The 12,139-nt window shown below is 55.5% G+C and overlaps 1 protein-coding gene across 2 annotated transcripts in view; it reads right to left on the bottom strand.

Moving 5' to 3' along the window:
* Positions 1 to 11,741, bottom strand: part of FBLN2 (fibulin 2) — a 58,990-nt gene extending 47,249 nt beyond the window's left edge. For both annotated transcript variants that reach the window (XM_044252909.1, XM_044252910.1), the window contains exon 1: positions 10,447 to 11,741. In XM_044252909.1, the coding sequence (XP_044108844.1) occupies positions 10,447 to 11,737 (1,291 nt within the window). In that variant the 5' untranslated portion in view covers positions 11,738 to 11,741. The remainder of the gene's footprint in view (positions 1 to 10,446) is intronic.
* Between the last annotated feature and the right edge of the window lie 398 nt (positions 11,742 to 12,139).

The raw sequence follows: 12,139 nt of genomic DNA, 5'->3' as shown, positions 1-12,139 counted from the left end.
TGAGCTGGCTTATTATCCCCAGTGCCACTGGCCCTGAGCCCATTTTCCCAGTATGTGGACCCAAGGAGGGCCCCGCAGAAGAACCTCAGCCCACATAATGCTGACCTTGGTCTATAGAGGCCTCCTCTATAAGGCCCCAGATGCTGTGGGACAAAGGACACAGAGGACACAAACTCCTGGCCGGGCTTGGGGGAGGCACTGGCAGGCGGACAAGCTGACACTGCTCTCAGGAGAGCCCTGAGCACAGACCTCTCAGCTCCAGTTTGCTGAGGCACCAAGGATTCTGGAAGGCTCAGGGTACAGGAGGCCAAAGGGCTTGGTTAGGCTCTCATCTGCTGTCTCGGGCTCAGTGTATAAACAGGAGGCAGCCCAGAGCGCAAAGGCCATTGACTTCCTGACAGAGACCCGAGGCCTGGAACCAGCACCCAGGGCACCAGCTGTGAGCAAAACCCGCTGGGAGACAGACCCCAGCACCTGGTGCCCAACACCAGCCTTCTTCAAACTGAGAACAGAGCTATAGAAAAGAGCCCTCAGAAAGCCCATTTTACAGAGAAGAAAACGGAGGCTCAAGCAATAGCGTGATTTGCCTAAGGTTACATAGCTAGCGAGGGGCAGAGCCAGTGCAAACCTGGGGAGCTCTGTACCAGGCCTACCGAAGGAGGCAAGCAAGAAATCCAGACATGCTTTAAGCATCAGCAGACCCAGGTTCAGACCACTTATTTGCTGTTGGGCCACGGAGCAGGCCAGCATTTCAGCCACCCCCCAACCCCAATGGGAAGGGACTTACTGTAAAGTCGTGTGGGGCCTAAGTGAAATGAGGTCCATGGAGCACCCAGCCCAGGACCAGAAGCAGACTCAGTCCCAATTCTCCTCCCATCCTGTACGCACACCCTTCACAACATGACTTCCCAGCAAATCCCAGCAAGAGGAGCCTCTGAACCTGGGCTGGTCTCCCAACTGGCCGGCTACAAAATGGGGCATTTGAAACGGTGCTAGTTGTTCTGGACCCAGGCCTAAGAACCCTGTGTGCTTCTTTTCATTCACCTAGAGCCCCGTTTCTGGGGCGAGAACAAGCCAGGGCAAACTAGCTTAAAGAGGTCAGAGAGCAGAGAGCAGAGATAAGCCATCCTGGAAGAGGCCGCCCCACACCCACCAGCCCAGGCAGAGCTGCCAGCCCACCACAGACACTCACAAGCAAGAGCCCAGCTGCCATCCCCCAATCCCAGCTCGGGACAGCAGAGCCTATCTGCCCCATGAACTTGGCAGTGATAATGAGAGTTTACTGTGTGGTGGCTTGCTGCTCACGTTACCATGGCAATGGATTCATTCATACCATAACCAAGTTGTGTCCCGAGCACAAGGACTGGCACAGGTTTGGCAAGAGAGCCGGAAAGACCAGGTGGCAGCTCCATGCCGTGTTGATGGGAGCATGGCCAGACTTGCTGGGGAACCCCTGGCCAAAATAAGGGATGGGGAGAATTAAACACACGTGTTAACGAAAACCACCCTGAGACACCATCTTCCCCCTCCAAGGCTGGCCATGCTGAGAACATTTTATAGCACCCTGCTTCAATTTCTCCTTAGCACCCAGCACCATCTCGCGTAGATTTTACACATTCGTGGGACTGACTGCGTGCTTCCCAAGCCTGCCAGAGTGGACCCTCCACGAGGGATGGGAATTCCATCGGTTTTGAATACGGTGCTCTGTCCCCAGCACTTGGAATAATGCAATAAATATTTGTTGAATAATGAGGAAAATTAATTCTCACGTATTACGGGGTTGAGCCAAAATCTGGCACAGCTTTCAAAGGACAAGCTGATGTCTGCAGAGGGGATAAACATGCTGAGCACTGAGCACACTGGAGCCAGCGATCATCCAAAGCTTGGTTCTAGCAGGCGCACAGAAACATGCTTCCTGATGGTCCTAGACTGGAAACAACACCAGCACCCCCTCACAGGAGAATTAACAACAAAACTGGGGTCCACCCATATGACAGAACACCTCTCAGCAATCAAAAGGACCAGCCCCAGTGTGGGTAACATGGCCAACCTCAGAAGCCAGATGTGAAAGAGAACAGACTCCTCTGGTTCCCTTCAGAAAACTCCAGGAACAGAAAACTAACCTCTGCTGTTAGAAGTCAGGGCAGTGGTTCCCCAGGACAGGCACTGAGGGGGTGACCTGGCTTGTGATCTGAGTGCCTGCCCCATGGGTGTGTTCCATTTGTGAAAATGTGTTACTGAGTCGTATGCTTCTGGTAAGTTCTATTGATTTTACTTCAATGAAGTCACAAAAAATATACAAAGAAATGCATATGCATACTGACCCAGCACTCTGTACCAGGGCACAGCATAAAGATATTCACTTAGAACACTGCTTTTTTTTAACAGCAAAAGGCTAGTAACAACTAGAACATCTGTCAGTAGGGACCAAAAAGAAAAGCTGGAACACGGGGACAGTGACATGCTGGCTGGTAAGGGAACTCTCCGCATCAAGATAAGGAGGAGTCCCAAGATATGTTGTCAGAGAAAAAAAGCACAGGGCAGAATAGTGTGCATAAAATGCTAGTATTTGTGGACTGACCGGTGGTTCTCAAGTGTGGGCCCAGGCCCTGGAGGGTCCCTGAGGTCTTTCCAGGCATCTAGGAGATCAGCACAATTTTCAGAACAACACAACAACATCAGTTGCCTTCTTCATGCTTTTTCTCCCATGAGCATATGGCAGCGTCTTCCAGAAACAACATGACATTGTGGCGATGTCATCACTTTAATGGCTAATGGAATGTGCTTGTGTGTTTTGTGTTTTCTAGAATTTTTTAAAGGAAGCTCACGACAGATGATCAACATCACAAGTCAGAAAAATGCAAATCAGAACTGCAGTCGGATACTAACCACTTCGCAGACACTAGGATGGCTATACTCAAAAAGGCTCAGCAGCAAGGGATGCCTGGGTGGTTCAGTCTGCTAAGCGTCCGACTTGATTTTGGCTCAGGTCGGGATCTCAGGGTCATGAGATGGAGCCAGGCATCGGGCTCTGCCCTGGAGCTCTAAGCATGGAGTCTGCTTACGATTCTCTTCACTCTCGCCCTCTGCCCCTCCCCTCCCCTGGGGGGAAAAAAAAAAGATAAAGGCAGACAGTAACAAGTGTTGGCAAGGATGTGGAGAAGTTGGAACCCTCATGCACTGTCGACAGGAGTGCCAAATGGTGCTGGGGAAACCGGCTGGCAGCTCATCTGGTGATTAAACATACAGTCACCACGTGACCCAGCAGCTCTACTCCCGGGAATATTACCAAGAGCAACAGAAACCTCTGTCCGCACGAAAGCACGTACGCAAGTGTCAGTATCAGCAGTCCTCATGATGGCCAGAAGATGCGAACACTTCAATCGTCGGTGGATGAATGGGTGAAAAACAAAGTGCATCCACCACACGGAAAGCTACTCAGTCAGAGAAAGGCACAAAGTAGTGACGCCTGCCACAATGCGGACGAACCTTGGAAGCATTATGCTAAGTGACAGAAGACAGTCCCCGAAGACGACCTCTTACATGACTTCGTGTCCAGGAATGTCCAGAATATGTGACTCCACAGAGACCGTGAGGAGCTTGGTGGTGGCTGGGGGCTGGAGAATGAGGAAAGGGGAAGTGGCTGCTACCAGGTGTGGGGTTTCTTTGGGGAGTGATGACAATGTTCTAAAATTGGGCACCCAGTGATGTCGGTACAACTCTGATAAAAGCTACTGAATTATACACTTTAAGGGGGGGCTTTATGGTATGTGACTATATCTCAGTAAACCTGTTCTGAAAGAGAAAGAGAGGGAGGGAGGGAGGAATGAAGGATGGAAGGAAGGGTAAGGGAAGGAGGGAGACAGCGAGGGAGGGAGGGAAAAGAAAAGAAAAAAGAGACGAAGAAAAATAAAAAGATAACATAGTTTTAGAGAAACCTACCACAGGCCTAGCCTTGGCCCCTGCCCCATTTCTTCCAAGTGCTCTATGGTCTGGGGCAGGTAAACACAGGGAGGGCCCAGCTAGGGCCACTCAGACCCACTTATGCCTCCAGGTCCCCTGTGAGAGCCATGAGCCCACCCCTCCACTGAGAGCCTACATCCCCCTGCCTGGCTCTCCAATGACCGCCAGAAAAGCGCCCCCCCCCACCAGATGCCAGTTTCTCTTCCATAAAATAGAATGACCACATAGACCACAGGGTAAAAACTCTATGCACCAACAGGTACCCCCAGTATAGGACCCAACCCAGCTGCCAACCAGGGCCAGACCGCTGATGAAACCGAGGACAGCCAACCCCACAGAACACAGAGCACCTACGCAGTCCAAAGGGCAGGGAGCCTCCGCTCAACAACCTCGATGGCCAGCAGTACATGGGCCAGTTGTGCCCACAACTGCCAATTTTCCAGGAAAGATGGAGAGCTGAAATTTACATGCAATCTTCTAATTTCAAAATAGTCACAGCAAAATTCTACGGCTTACAACGCTGCTCTGCAGAAAGAAGCTAGCAGGTGGACGGAGGAGAGCCGCGTGTGCTGTAATAGGACAGCAGGCCCAAGTGCAGGCGACACTGGCCCATGTCCTTGCTCCATGCAGGCCTCGCTCCTGACATGCTCGTTCTCACTACAGCCTTGGTCACTCGCAACCATGCCATTTGGCCAGTAAGGAAATGGGGGCTCAGAGGGGTGATGTCCTGGGCCCCAGATCATACAACGAGCAAGTGGGGGGCTTCAGACCAGGGTCTTATTGTGGATGTGGGGAGCCAGAGCCCCCGGTTTGCCTGTCTTATTGCTCTCCACAGGACCCACCCAGCCCAAAACAGTCACAGACCCCATTTCCAGCCCCCATGGTTAGGGTTGAGCCCAGGAAGGGCTGGCCAGGCCCTCCTGTGAGCTCTTTTGCCACAGCCTCCACAGGCTGCCTTCATCCCCTGCCTGCTCCAGGAGCCTGGGGCATGGGTTGGGGGCTCAGGTGTCTAGAATCCCAGCCTGGTTCCCTTAGGCCCCACACAAGTTAAAATCTCCCACAGGCCAAGACTGGAAAAGAAAGGGCAGGATGAGCGAAGATCCTCTGGGGAATGAGGACAGGAGAATCTGGGCAAGTCCCTCTCTCCTGTGTCCCAGCAGCCACAGCCTGGTGATCCTGGGAGGGGGGGGTGGAGGCACTGGGAGTGGTGCTGGAAACCCACAGATGTTGGAGAGGCCCACTGCTAGTCCTTTGTTCTCCTGCAGCACTCCCTCTGGGAGTCACCAGATAAGATCATACTGGCCTCCTGCCTTACAACTTCAATGGCTCCCCACTGCTTTTGGGACAAAGACCCAAATCTTCATCTTGAGGATCAACACCACTGTGGCCCCTATACCCTCCCTAGCCTCATACCAACCGCACAGCCTCCTTTCAATCTAATTCGCTCCCTCCAGCTACAGGGCCCTTGCATGTGCTGTGTCCTCTGCCTGGAGCACTGTTCCCTCTCTGCTTGCCACCTGCCATTGAGTCAACAAGACCTCATGCTCAAACATCACCTCCCCCAATAAGCCTTCCCTGATCCCCAGAAGTCAGATCCCTGAGAGATAGGTTTTGTTTTGTTTTGTTTTAAAGATTTTATTTATTTATTTGACAGAGAGAGATCACAGCTGGCAGAGAGAGGGGAAGGGAAGCAGGCCCCTCCCGAGCAGAGAGCCCGATGTGGGACTTGATCCCAGGACCCTGAGATCATGACCTGAGCCTAAGGCAGTGGCTCAACCCACTGAGCCACCCAGGCGCCCGAGAGATAGGTTTAGATAGCATACCCACCTCCTTTCTCAGGCCTGGTCACAGCTCAGAACATCACACCCATGTGATTCCGAGCTATCTCCCCCACTAACCCGTGAGCTCCCCGAGGGCAGGGACTGGACTGGGCTTTGTTCCACACTGCACATTCAGCCACTATCATAGCCCACACACACCAGGCACTCAGAAATGACAGGGATGAAGACACGAAGGGAAACCTAGATCCACCACTCCCTGCACATGTGTTCTCAGACAAGGGACCTGATTGCTCTGCTGTAAACCAAGGAGGTGGTGGTGAGGATTAAAGGGGTTAATTATCACAGCATGCTTATAATGGTGCCTGCGCAAGATGCAAGCATGACAATGTTTGCACTTGGTAGAGTTACTTGAGTTTTAAAGTTTCTCTGTTAACCAGAATGTCAGAGGATCCAAGGACCCCTGCCCTGCAGAACCTGGTTATGTGGGTCCCAAGGAAGGGGGCCCCTTACCTGCACATGGTCTGGGGGGCCCACAGAGGTCAGCTGGAGCCTTTCCCAGGAAGGAGAAACTCTGCCTTCCAGAGGGCCAACCCTGCCCCAGGGCTCCCTCCCTTGGGGCCCAGCAGTCCCCTAGTTCCCTCTGTCATGCCAGCCCAGTGGCAAAAGGGGAGGGCATGCTCACAAAGCCCCCTGAGTGACAACAGACTTCAGACCCCTTCTCCCCAACCCAGGGAGCCGGGCATGTGGCTTCCATTAGGCCACATCTGGACATGCTCAGAGGCAGCCAGGATCCCTGGCACAGCTCCGGCTCAGAGACAAGACCCCCACCCCAGCCGGTCCTGGGGCAATGGCTGGAAACCTCCTTCTCCAGGCCCCAGGGCTGCCATGGCAACATAGCTGGGGGTCATTTCCGGCTCCACGGTCCTCCTCTCCGCGGGCCCCACTGGCAAGCAGGGCAGAGCTACCTCCCCAGCTCCTTTGCACTGAGGGCCCCTCCATCACTTGGGATGCCCCTGCCCTCCCCCCCAGAAGGTCCCCACTTCCCAAAGGATGCTCCATCAGGCCCCTGGCCCCCACCCATCAGGCTTCCCACCACCCACACTTCCTGGGCAGCGTATACTACGTTACGGCCATGAAGAAATCTGTGTGTGTATGCCTATCCACTGAACACCCTCCTGCCCCCAGGAGACCTCAGGAAGGGAGAGGCTGCGCTGGCCTCATTCACCGGCACAGCCCCCAGTGCAGAGAGGGTAGACCACAGACATCTGTTGAGGAAATAAATAGGTAGAATGAAGAGTGGAGGATGACAACCAGTAGCTAACATTTTTTAATTACTCAGCAAGGGCTAAGCTTCCTGCCGAGCACTGGACATGAATCAGCTCCTCTCTTCAAGACATCCCCATGAAGCAGGACCCTCCCCGTTGCTGATGGATGGAGGAAAGGAGGCACAGAACGGTAAGCCACTAGCCTGAGTTGTGCAGGGAGTGGAGCAGAACTCATGAGCTGGCAGGGGATGGCTGGTCCCAGGGTGAGGAGGGGAGGAAAGATGGACGGGGGTGGTCAGTGGCAGGCCAGCCCTTGTTTATCTGGCTAGGGCAAGTTCCCCCTGCTCCCAACTTCCCACACCTTCCTTTCCTCGAACACCAAAAAATGCAGCTGCCTGTCCGTGCCCTGCTAATTATCTCCGGGCTTTGCGTGTGCTGGGCCCTCTGCCAGGACAGCCCTTGGATGGGAGAGGGGACACCCCATCAGAGGCCCCTGCCCGGAGGCAGCCCTCATCAAAGGCCACACCCCAAGATCCATTTGAGAAAGCACAGGGCAGAGGAGGGAAGAAAACAAAAACAAAACAGAAAAACCTAGGGCTCCTGAGAACAAAGTAAGTCTCCAAGATTCCAAAGGCCTGGAACCACAGAGAGGCCTCTGGAGCGAGAGGCGGGGGTGGGGGGTGGGGGTTGTGTCTATTTTGGAACCCCTCAGAGGCAGCAACCCAAACACACTACGTGCGCCATACTCCAAAGCCAGGCCTGCAAGCTCTCCCCGGGCACACATGTACTTCATTATAGCTCCCCCCACCCCATGCAGCCTCCCCACATCCTGTAGGCTCAGTGCTGGGTAAGGAGGATTCCACTGAAGCCCACTGCCCTGGATCCAGCCCACCAACTCCCATTGTGTGACCTGGGGACACAAGCCACACCTCTCTGACCTTGATGTGCTCGGTTTTCAAGAAGAACCCCCACCTCCACAGCTTGTAGGAAGGATCAGAAATGGGGTCTGGCACCTAGGAGGTGCTCACTTGGCAAAGGTGAGTTCTGTGCCCCACTCTCCATGATGGGGCTGGAAGGAGAACCATCTGGGCTGGGTTGGGGGAGCTGATCCTCCCACCAGGTCAGGAGGAGCCTGCAGTCTCACCCCTCCCTACATGTGCACAGGCTTTGCACACAGTCTATGTCCAATGAGGGCTGGAGTACTTGACTGATGGGAAAAACGGGGCCCAGGACAGTTAAGAGACCTGTCCAAGGCCACAGAGTGGTGGGCAGCAGCAAGGTAGGTATATGGGAATGCTGCAGAAATCCCTGACCCCCCTCATACCCCCGCCTCCCCCCCCCACCCAGACATCCCTCCCTCACAGCCCCCAGTCTGTAGACATGGGCCATGGGGGTCCAATTCTGCCTCCCCAGGGCCCACTAGGGCCCAGTCACAGTTAGTGCCTAATGAAGGTTTATAACGAAGGTTTAGGTATTAGCTTGAACAAGACACAGACTCTCAGCTATGGGGAGGGATGTCTAGACGACCAGACAACTGCTTAGGGTACCTCAGAGGTGAGGCAGGGAGCTGGAGAAGGTTAGTGGTGAGGGCATCAGACAAGGCATAAAGATTCAGGGAAGGCTTCCTAGAGGAGGTGCTGCCTGAGCTGGCTGGGAACAGTGTGAGCAAATAGGTGGGAGAAAAGGGATATGTCAGTGTAAGGTGTTCATAGGATGGCAAGGAAGCTAGGATGACAAAGGATAAGCCCCCATTGATTCACTCATTTATTTACCTGATATTTACCAAGCACCAACTGTGTTACTAGGCCCTGCCAGAAGCCCTTAGGTATAGCAGAGAAGATGACAGATGTGGTCCCTCCATTCACGGCACTACCATTCTACTAGGGGTGACAACATTAAACGAGTCAACTACGTGCTATCATATGAGGTATTGCTAGGAGGAATTAAAGCAGGATAAGAGGAAGGTGGAGTGCTCTTTTAACTGGGTGCTCAGAGAAGGCCTCTCTGGGGAGGTGACCTGGAAATGAGAGCTTAAAGAGGGAAGGAATGAGCCACATGGACACCTCAGACAGCATTTCAAGAGGAGGTGTAAAGTTCAAAAGCCCCGGAGCTTCAGGGTACCTGAAAGGGGCTAGGAAGCCAGTGCTAAGCAGGTCAATAGGGACTGAGTGTTTAGGCCCCACTTCCAACTTTGTATGTTAAAACCCAAATTGGCGGGAGGCAGTCAGTTAAGCATCTGCCTTTGGCTCAGGTCATGATCCCGGGGACCTGGGATGGAACTCCGCACCAGGCTCCCTGCTCAATGGAGACTCATCTTCTCCCTCTCCTTCTGCCCCTCCCAGCCCTGCTCATGCGCTCTCTCTCAAATAAATAAACAAAATTTAAAAAAAAAAAAAAAACCTGATAGGGATGGTATGTGGAGATGAACCTTTGGGGATATAATTAGGCCATGAGGGTGGATCCCTCATGATGGGATCAGTGCCCTTCCAAGAAGAGACATAAGAAAACTTGCTCCCTCTCTGTGTATCTCAGTGAGATGCACCCTCATCTCTCATGCAAGGACACAATGAGCAGATGGCCATCTGCAAACCAGGAAGCGGGCTCTCACCAGACACCAGGTCTGCCGGCACCTTGATTTTGGCCTTCCCAGCCACCAGAACTTTAAGAAATAAATGCTTGTGGGGTAAGCCCCCCAGTCTTTGGCATTTTTCTAACAGAAGCCAGAAGAGACTAAGAAAAGGGTGATGGAGAGGTGATCCAGGAGGTCACGGGCTGACCAGGGCAGAGCCTGTGATCCTGGAGAGAGCTTTGGCTTCTATTCTGAGTAGGTGGGAGCCCCGGCAGGTGCAGCACAGAGCAGGGACAAAAATGACGTGTGTGTTAACAGGAACCCTGGCTGGCGTGCATGGCAGCCCTGGTCCTAGGCTCTCACAGGGAGCCCCCAGGAGAGACCATGTCCCTTCTGCTATTAGCTCAGAGACCAAGAACACAGCCATGACCCGAGGCTACTGTCAGGAGGGGGTGGATGGAGCTGGACCAGGTCTGTGAAACTTTTCACTTCCTTCCAGGGTACCCATGTACCCCAGTGGGCCCCACCTGCACCCGAGCTGGAACCTTCCTCGAGGAACTCTAGCCCTGAGAAGGTATACCTAAGAGGCCTTCAACCATAGCCCCTCCAGGTAGCCCAGCACCTACCACAACAGGGACCTCACCCTTACCCACTGTTCTGTCCCCAGGAGTACAGCTGGGAAGAAAGCGCCATCTCAGTGCCCCCTGCCTTATAGTGTGGGGGTTGGGCTGACCATGGGTAGCCTGGTCCCAAAGACCCAGCTTCCCTGGCCCCAGGCAACCTTGGGTGGGGGGGGGGCCCTAACAGGGCCCTGAGGCTGTCTTTCCCTGGGCTAAGTGCCCATGGAGGAACTAGAATGGGTTCTTACCTTCATGGTCACCTCTGGGGATGGAATGAACAGAGTTGGGATCTGTGTCCTCCTCTGGCTGAGAATGGGGCAGAACCGGTGGCTGCTTGGGCACTTCCTGTGTGGGTGGGACCCAGGCTGCCTCTTGGGGAGATAGGGTCAGCATGGTGTGGATGCTGGGCTTCGTCGTGCCCCCAGGAGAGTTCGGTGTGCCCTGTGATGGGGGGACACTGGCCGTGCTTGACCCCAGAACAGGCACAGCTCCCTCCTGCCCAGCACTGTCAGGGGTGGCCTGGGCTTCCGGGATTAAGTTCTCTTCAGGCCCTGCCCTCGCCTCTGCCTTGTCCTCTGGGAGACCAGGCCCAGTTGGGCCTGGAATGGGTGGTTCATCCAGCCCCCTGGGGCCACCTGCTGCCGGCTGCTCCCTGATGAGCAATTCCTCCGTCTTCTCCGGCCCTTCGCCATGGCTGTCCTCTGTCACTCTCCTGGCTTGCATGGGGGCCGGGGGACCTAGGGCAGCAGCTGCCGTGGGCCTAGGGAGGGCGGCTGGCCAGGGCGTGGCCTGGAGGGCAGAGGATGGCTGACTGCCACCTCCCAGAGCGGCCGGGCCCCCGGCACCTGCCTGGAGCTCGGCCGCCAGGGCTGCTGCAGCTTCTGCCTCGACCACCTCCTGGTCGTAGCTGTAGGGGTCTTCATAGTGTCGCTCGGGGTCCCCCTCCTCCGTGTCGGAGAAGTTTCCCACGGCAGCCGCAGGTACAGCTCCAGCATCCCCACGGCAGCCAGGGAGCTGGTAGCAGATGAGCTCGCCCCCTGTGTCAGGACAGTGGCAGGCCCGGCAGGGCGGCAGGTGGACAGTGTGGCCGGCAGCATACTTGCGTCCAGCGTGGACGCAGCCCACCTGGCCGCACTGCGGGCAGCTGTCGGCCGCCACCACAGCTTCAATGCAGTTGGGGGGCAGCTCCGGGCACAGCATGAACTGGCAGCTAATCTTGCCACCGCCCGGTGGGCAGGAGCACTCGGTGCTGCCGAAGTCCACGAAGTAGGACTGGCCGGCGGGCACACGGCCGCGCACGAAGCCGCCCTGCAGGCAGTCGTAGTACTGGTAGCCCTCGCATGCACAGCCCTGCTGCACGCACACCGCGCAGCAGGCGCCCGGCTCCAGTGCCTCCTCGATGCAGTTCTCCAGCGGTGGGCACTCGACGCCCGTGCAGTCCTGCCTCGGGGCCGCCGCGCCAGACCTTGGGCCCAGGGCCAGGGCCATGGCCAAGACCACGGCCAGCCAGGCCAACACGGGCTCCCGGGGCCACGCCATGCTCCCACAGCCGGCTCAAGGGCTGCCTTCAGTTGAACCGCCTCCTCTGCTGTGAGGCTCTGCGGGAACAGGAAAGAACAGCTGTCAGTGCCCCTGGGATACCACACACGCGGCTGGACAGCCCCCCCAGTACAGCACACGCACGTGGCTGGACAACACCCCCAGTACAGCACATGCACACAGCTGGACAGTGCCCCCAGTATAGCACACGCATGTGGCAGGATAGTGCCCCCCCCAACTGGACGGTACGTGCGCACGCTCCTGGACATGTCCACTCAGACACACCGCCATCGCTCACGTGCCCCAGGTGTTGGCGCACAGTCATTAACGTGACCCCAACTTGGGGATGCTGACCCCTCTCCCCCACCTTGTGCCACAGGCCCTTTGAGTGGGAGCCTCCTT

This window comes from Neovison vison, chromosome 6 (genome assembly GCF_020171115.1).
Source record: "Neovison vison isolate M4711 chromosome 6, ASM_NN_V1, whole genome shotgun sequence".
Classification (NCBI taxonomy): Eukaryota; Metazoa; Chordata; class Mammalia; order Carnivora; family Mustelidae; genus Neogale; species Neogale vison.
This window is presented reverse-complemented; position numbering and strand designations above follow the sequence as displayed.